The sequence below is a fragment of the Cyprinus carpio genome, chromosome B2 (genome assembly GCF_018340385.1).
Source record: "Cyprinus carpio isolate SPL01 chromosome B2, ASM1834038v1, whole genome shotgun sequence".
NCBI classification, from domain to species: domain Eukaryota; kingdom Metazoa; phylum Chordata; class Actinopteri; order Cypriniformes; family Cyprinidae; genus Cyprinus; species Cyprinus carpio.
The window spans coordinates 14,406,824-14,414,050 of record NC_056598.1 but is presented as its reverse complement, the minus strand read 5'-3'; the positions used below and the strand labels follow the sequence as shown (position 1 = coordinate 14,414,050).

Here is a 7,227-nt window from a genome sequence, read left to right as displayed (position 1 = left end):
TAGTTATCATTGCCAAAACAAATGCCTGAGTCCCAATTCTGACTGTTTGGGTTTGGTTTGTTTGGGTTTTTGGATGTCATCATGTCTACTTCCTCCTCCTTCAGGCATTCTGGTACACAAGGACAGGGCAGAGCAGAATATGAGGTGGACTTGATTTCCTGCTGCCTCCAGGGACAGTCCAAAGTGACTTTCATGTTTACACCCAACTGACAGAGCTTGGTGTTTAGGGTCTTACCCAATTTCCACTTAATAACTCGCTATGAATCTGTACCTAACATCTTACCTTTGGCTAGCAGATAACCAATATTTCTCAAGTCATTTTTTAAGAATGCTTCTGGGCCTCATAAAACAGTTCACACAGAGCATACACCATGCCTTCTGCCATGTACTACTGAATCCACCACTCCCACAGCAAGACCCTGTTGCACTAGGTGATCTGGTGAATATCAGATGTGAATGTGTGGTTGAAAAAACAAAATCACACTGAGATAGTTTGCAGTTCAGACTGGTTTCATGGTCACATCTGATAATGGTTATTGTCCGGGTGCGTACGGCCAACTGATGGAGCTGCCAGACAGCTGCATGTCACGGATGAGCGTCTCGATGGGCGTTTTGCCCACCAGGCGCATGAAGAAGAGCTGAGAGATGAGGTTGGCGGGCACGGCCCTCAGAGCGGGCAATCGCAGTAGGAGCCGTCCGAAGCGCTGGGGCTGCCCGGGGTACTGCATGCGCTCGTACTCGGTCAGGGCCACCTGAGCTTTTTCCTGCAGGCTTTCCACATGAACCGGGTCTGTCAGCCCACACGCATCTAAACACAAAGAACACCAGATATTCAGGTATGAAGCTAGACACCCTCTAACTCAACTGGTAAAGCATGATGCTAGCAAGGACAAGGTCATGGTAGAGCTCAACAATATAGAGAAACGCTGGCCTGAGTCAAGTTGCCAACAAGTCACTTATTTCCAATGGAAAGTAGTATGAGAGGTACATAGAGTTATGTGGAATTTTCAGATTGGATTTGGTTTTGGCTACAATGAAAAAAATCAAATCTAAACAAAACTGGGATTGTGAGGCGAGAACTGCCATTTTTGGACTAAACATTTGATCTTTAAATACTATTTCTGTAAAATGTGTGGTAATGAATAATTATGGCAACACGCTATTTTGAGAGTCCACTCCAATGTTCTCCTAACTACAAGTAACTTTGCAACTACATGTCAACTACCATTCATCAACACACATTCTACTGACTAGTAACTTCTTCTACTAACCCTAATCTTAACCTAACAGTCTAAAGTTAGTTGACAAGTTGCAAATTATCAATATAAAGTGTAAACCATACTTATACCCAAAGTAATTATTTTATAATTACATAATAATTTACATTCATTAGCCCTAGAAAACAACATTCTATGTTTTTCTTTTAAACTTTTCGCTGGTCATTTGTTTTATGTGGGTATATTCATACATGTACTGTTCATTTATTTAACCATAGTGAATAAACGGAAGGTAATGGCTGCTTCACAACCAATTTGAAGGTTCAGTGCATCCGCCTCTTAGGGACAAAATGTGAAAAAAGTATGTGAATGTCAGAGATAGTGGAAAGCTGGCTTCACTGTATGAGTTTGAGTTCAACTGATGGCCAGTACTGCACTGTTATTTGTTATTACACCTTGATAACTTAAACATTAAGTTGCACATTATACCAATTTAAACTTGTCACAAAATAAAATTATCTAGCATGCTAGCAGGTTTTGTAGAAATGGCAAGAATGCATTACAAATTTAGTAAAAACTTATTAGTAATGCTTAGCCATGTATGCCAGCACTTAAAGAGTTTAAAAATGAACAGCTTACATTATAACAGTATCATTTTCAGCAATAACTTATTATAGCAAATTTCTTCTTTGTAAAATAAACACAAATTAGTAAGTTTAAATCATTTTTAAAATGTACATGTTTTCAAATAGAAATGATAAATTAAACATTTAATGCTGATGATAATGACTATATTTAATGATTATATATAAAGTATGTAATGAACCTAAATTCTGATCAATCTGTGGTTGGACTAAGAAAAACAAACATATTGAAAGAAAAAAAAAAAAAAACAGTGATCCCTGAATAAGTTGAATTCCCTGGGAATGCACATTGAGTCATTTGGATTCAAGTGCTATATGAATTAATGTAAACTCTAACTAAAGGTGTAATGCTAGTGGGCAGAATATCTGCATACTGAAGGTAATTGATCTATAATTTGCCTTATTCTTAACAATATGTTAGGTATAAAGGTGCTTCATAAATCACTTAGGAAACACTGAAAAGGATTTTGTCTTCTCCAGTAGAGGGTGCTAGCATTATGCTAGAAATAGGTCGCCAGTACAATACTCACTATTCTCTACCATTCTGTACAGAACACAAATATATTACATCTTCAAACCGATTATGTTCAGTTAAATGCAGTTTAATCGCAGTAATGTGTCTGGCATACCTGGTGAGAAAAGCGCAATGGCCTTCAGACAGCTGTACTCTGCTGAATCCACTTGCAGGCGGGTCAGCTTCTCCACTTGGTCCTGGAAGATGCGTACCTGGTCCATGAAGGACACCACCCTCTCAGCAGACATGGGAGAGGAGTGAAAGCCTGCGGCGGCGAGCAGTGGGGCCATGTGCAGGGGCAGGGCAGATTGGGCAACGTTGAGAATAAACAGTTCGCTCCAGCTGAGCCGCAGCAAGGCCACCTGCTCAGATACAGGCAGCTCAGGGAAGTAAGGAATGTTTCGGGCCCATTCGATGATGCTAAACAGGAGTCTGGCGGCTAGCTCGCAGATGCTGTCGATGCCCATGGATCCTCCGCCCCCCTGCACCTGCTGGTTGTACTGATGGCTATAGCGGCTGTTAGGGTAAGGCTCTGCCCGCAGGAGCTGGGAGATGAGCTCAGACCCCGGCTGCCCATTGTAGAACTCGCTCACGCCGCTGCCGGCATTACCGCCCACTGGAGTCGTGGATGGGCTGAGGCTTGAATGCGAAGGTGGGATGCGTCCACGCTGAACTGCTAAACGGGGAAAGGGAAGAGAGAAGGGGAGAGTCGTGATGGAGCTGAAATGCTTGATAGATGACACTACTAAATTTCAACGCTCCTTTCTTTTGCTAACATGCAACATCTGGCAGAGAGTCAGAGCACTGACCTAAGGGATTAGAAACGTCTAATTCCTGATTACACAAGCACTCAAAAAATGAAAAAGGAACCTGCAAACACCGTTCTGGTTGAACCTTCAGAGACTTTATAAATGAGGAATGAAAATGTTCAATAAAAAGCTTAACATTCTAATCATCACTGTTTTAAAAGCAAAACTGTTGACATTGAAACAGTGACGTATATAGGTCATCACGCCCTAATGTAAGTTTCATCATGTGCACTGGCAATTGTGGTAAACAAACACCATCTGGGTCAGCTTAAAATAAAATACAGCTCTTAGAGACTCGCGTCACTCTAACTATCAAATATTAAACAGTGATCTCCACAGCTTTCTGCTTTAGCAACCCATTTTGTTTGTCAGACTGCTTCAAACCAGTAATCTGTGAGTTTTTTTGAAAAATTATTAAAACAACCTGTTTCTAAGAGTCATGTTTGTGAACTGGACCACACTGATTACATTGTATGCTTGTTTTTGTATGCAGTCAGCGAAAACAAAGCAGTAAAAAAAAATTAGGTACCCAGTAACATTCAATTCAGACAGCCAACTCGCAATTTGTGTAAAAAAAAAAAAAAACATTTATAATCTTATTCAGCTTTAATATTCTTGTTAATACTCTTATTCAAAAGATTTCAGTTTCAAATAAATGTTCTTTTGAACTTAATTCATCAAAAAAGTGGATCAGTTGACTGAGTCTGTGTGCACTGAACAACGACAGAAAGCCATTCCCACTGATTAGATGAGAGGGATAGACAGTTACCTTCTTTGCGCATTCCCACCCGGAAACACTTCTTTAAGCGGCAGTATTGACACTGGTTGCGATGATGTTGGTCAATCTGGCAGTCTCGGTTTGATCTGAAAGAGAAAAAAAAAAATGGCTTAATGGTGAGACTGAAATTAACATGCAGAGAACATCAACTAACACATACATAAATATCGTCGACTTTCCCTCCATTACCTGCAGGTATAGTTAAGGTTTCGTCGGACACTCCGTTTGAAGAAGCTCTTGCAGCCCTCACAAGTAAACACACCGTAGTGTTTCCCACTGGATTTGTCACCGCAGACCACACAGTCCACCACACATCCTTTATCATCCTCCCCGGCCTCCATGTCGCTGCCGCCTCCTTGCGGTGACCCATCGTCCTCATCTCCCCTCAGGTACCCCTTGTCACCAAGTCCATTAGTCTCCCCATTGGGATCTCCCCACCCCCCTCTCACCATGGCCATCGCTTAGTTCTCAGCACAACCGAGAAGGAAAAATACTCCCAAACGTGCTGTCGGCACAGACGGTTTCAGCTGACCCCCTTTTTTTGATAGCTGTGTGTTCTAAAATGAGAAGATATGAAAACCTCTATATCTAGTAACTGTCCACAGCTTCGTCTCACACATTTAGGCTCAGACACGAGTCACGAGTCAGTCAACTTTGGTCTTCGGAAAGTGAGCTTTGCATGTTGTTCTTCCTCCTAGACTGACCATATTCACTTTGTCCTCCAACTTTGTAAGTCGCCCCTCGAATAACGTGTCGTTTAGATGTCAGTTTCCAATCTAGATGTCAGCCTGTAAAAGGAAAAAGTTACTCAAAACCAAAGTAACAGAAACAGGTTTCTACACCTTCTGACTACAGGATTTCAGTCTTTTGTGATGCCTGAATTAAATGTACATAGCACTAAAAAAAGTTATTTCTAGCCTAATAAGCACTTAATAATTAATGGAGCAAAACTAATAACATATGTCACCTAAAAATATTTCCATGACTTTTCCAGGCCTGGATAATTCTTTACTAAGAGAGCAGGATCCCTGACGGTTTCACAAGATTTGCTCTACATTCTGTGGCTTTTATAATATATCAATTATCAATATATTTTAAATTACAATTTCACTTAAGTCTAGTAGCCAGAGATCACCAAAGAATTTGACTAAAATGTCTAACCTTTCAAAACTCCTTGCGAAGATCCAGTAACGAGGAACAAAACAGAAACACACCCACTGATATTTCAAAATATAAACGTCTTAAAGCATACCATAACAAGCAATAATCACATACTAATCAGAACATATCGGTATAAAAATCAGCGCCTTCCTGCACTAACATTGATTGTTCAAGGAAGTGCTGCGCTTGTTTGTTGTGAAATGAGGGCAGACTTTTGGAGTCCCTCTAACAGTTACTGTAGCGCTGATTAAAAACGGCTGAATCAAAAACGGAACGGGTGAAACCATAACGTAAGGTCGTGTTAATGGTTTCGCCGTGATCCGGAGCTAAACGTCCCCTTTCGTGTATTTTTATGAGCGCCAGTAACAGTCATGCGGCCTAACCTCCAGCGATCCTCGGGCAGGGGGAGGGGTGGAGCCATAGCTTTAGCGACATACCTCACTCCTGACTTCGGCGAACACTATATATATTCTCGCTTACCTTTGACGCCCCGAATGACAAACTAGCGTACCGATAACCGCGGCGAAACCCCGGGAGTGTTTCAGTGTCCCTACCTGCTTTTGGAAGTGCAAAAGTCGCGCTGGCTTGAAGAGGACAAGAGATAGCGCGAGCCAGTGTCCAGTAGAGCGCGCGCGCCGCGTGCCTGTGAGGGAGAGTGTGCGTGTGAGGGGGGTGCGGAGGGATTTGACACAGCTATTCAAGTCCACGGTTGCCATGGTATCCCCTGCCTTATATGGGCAAAGAAGTCAAAGAGCAGCTCTGCTGGGCACACACAAAAAGAATGTGGTGTTTTGCTCCTGAGAGATCAGTGACCTCAGGCGTGCTTCAAAGGACTGCAAATACGCCTACAGGACGCCAAACCAGTAAATACCATAGGAGAATATTTTGTCTGGAGCCATGCACAGGCTAGGTATATAATGCTCTATAATATTATTAATAATTTTAGTGCTTATTTTAGTGTCTATTTATGAGAGGCTACATAATATCTTTCCCAGTAGTTAACAGTAACATTTTTTAACATCTCACAGTTGCCTTTTTACTAATGACTCAGAATGGTTACTTTTTACTTCAATTAAAAGTTTTACTAGTAATACTAAAAATGCCACAGTAGTGTCTAATAAAGGGTACTTACAAATTATATCACGTACCTAATACAAAAATAAAAAAAAAAAATTGTGGTAGCACTTTATTTTACAGTCCTGTTACTCATGATTATACTATGTACTTATTATAGTAATTACAATAACTAGGTAAAAACTAGGTACTAACCCTGAACCTACACCTAAACCTAACCCTACCCATGAAATTACCTTATATTACCAGTACTTTCTTAAGTAGGTACACTGTAAGTACATGTAAGTGCACGTACTGTAAAATAAAGTGCAACCAAAATGATTCAACCATTACATTACACATTTAAGGTAATCTGTTGAGACTACTTTTAGATTACTTTTGACCTAACTTGTTTTCACATTGATTTAAATAAGAAAATCTCTTTGATATACAGTACAAAGATGTTTTATATAAATTTTTATTAACAACATGACGTGCATTAAAAACATTACATTACATCAAGGTTTCCCAAATTTGTGAAGGAACTGCAGGGGGTTCATAAATTGAATGAAAAGCAAATAACTAATTAAATCCTAAAAATGTCAAATTAAAATAAATCATTTTAAAATAACAGCATTCAAAATAAAACACAAAAAAGCCAAGAAAACATTAAAATTGACTTTCTGAGTGTATATAAGCTGTATAAATCAATAAAAAATTAACTAGTCTGATTACGAGTATTCTAAAATGTAATATAATCTAATAATCTAATTACTTGGAATCTGATCACATAATCCAGATTACATGTAATCAATTACATCCCTGCAATGAATAGGCTATAGTAAATAGGATTGGAAATGAGTGGTACCTAAATGAGTATAGATACCAGTAAAGGTAGAAAAAAGGTACCAGCATCAGCATGGTAGCTGGAAGTGACTAGTTGATAATTACAGATCCCAAATGAAATTCGAAATATGTGCATTTTGTTTCCAGTTACAATGGATTAGTTAGTCTCTGAGTACTAGTTTGTTCTAAAGTAACATTAAAGGTG

At 39.8% G+C, this 7,227-nt stretch overlaps 1 protein-coding gene across 3 annotated transcripts; it reads right to left on the bottom strand.

Moving 5' to 3' along the window:
* Positions 1–81: 81 nt before the first annotated feature.
* On the bottom strand, positions 82–5,833 carry LOC109047352 (nuclear receptor subfamily 2 group F member 6-like). 3 transcript variants are annotated; one of them, XM_019065051.2, is made up of 5 exons: positions 5,678–5,833; positions 4,152–4,750; positions 3,954–4,048; positions 2,491–3,051; positions 82–808 (listed from the first exon to the last, which is right to left on the bottom strand). In XM_019065051.2, the coding sequence occupies exons 2-5, from the start codon at positions 4,418–4,420 to the stop codon at positions 534–536; spliced, it is 1,200 nt and encodes a 399-aa protein (XP_018920596.1). In that variant the 5' UTR covers positions 4,421–4,750; positions 5,678–5,833; the 3' UTR covers positions 82–533. The 3 variants fall into 3 exon arrangements, with proteins under 3 accessions (XP_018920596.1, XP_018920598.1, XP_018920597.1); XM_019065053.2 differs by having other exon boundaries at positions 2,491–3,048; XM_019065052.2 differs by lacking the exon at positions 5,678–5,833 and adding an exon at positions 5,124–5,671.
* Between the last annotated feature and the right edge of the window lie 1,394 nt (positions 5,834–7,227).

Bases quoted from the DNA above. Each gene is read 5' to 3' on its own strand.
- LOC109047352 (XM_019065051.2), bottom strand. From the start codon at position 4,420: ATGGCCATGGTGAGAGGGGGGTGGGGAGATCCCAATGGGGAGACTAAT. The intron at 4,049-4,151 runs GTAATGGAGGGA...TTTCTCTTTCAG, and splicing joins AACCTTAACTATACCTGCAG to ATCAAACCGAGACTGCCAGA. The intron at 809-2,490 runs GTATGCCAGACA...CTTTGTGTTTAG, and splicing joins CATTGCGCTTTTCTCACCAG to ATGCGTGTGGGCTGACAGAC.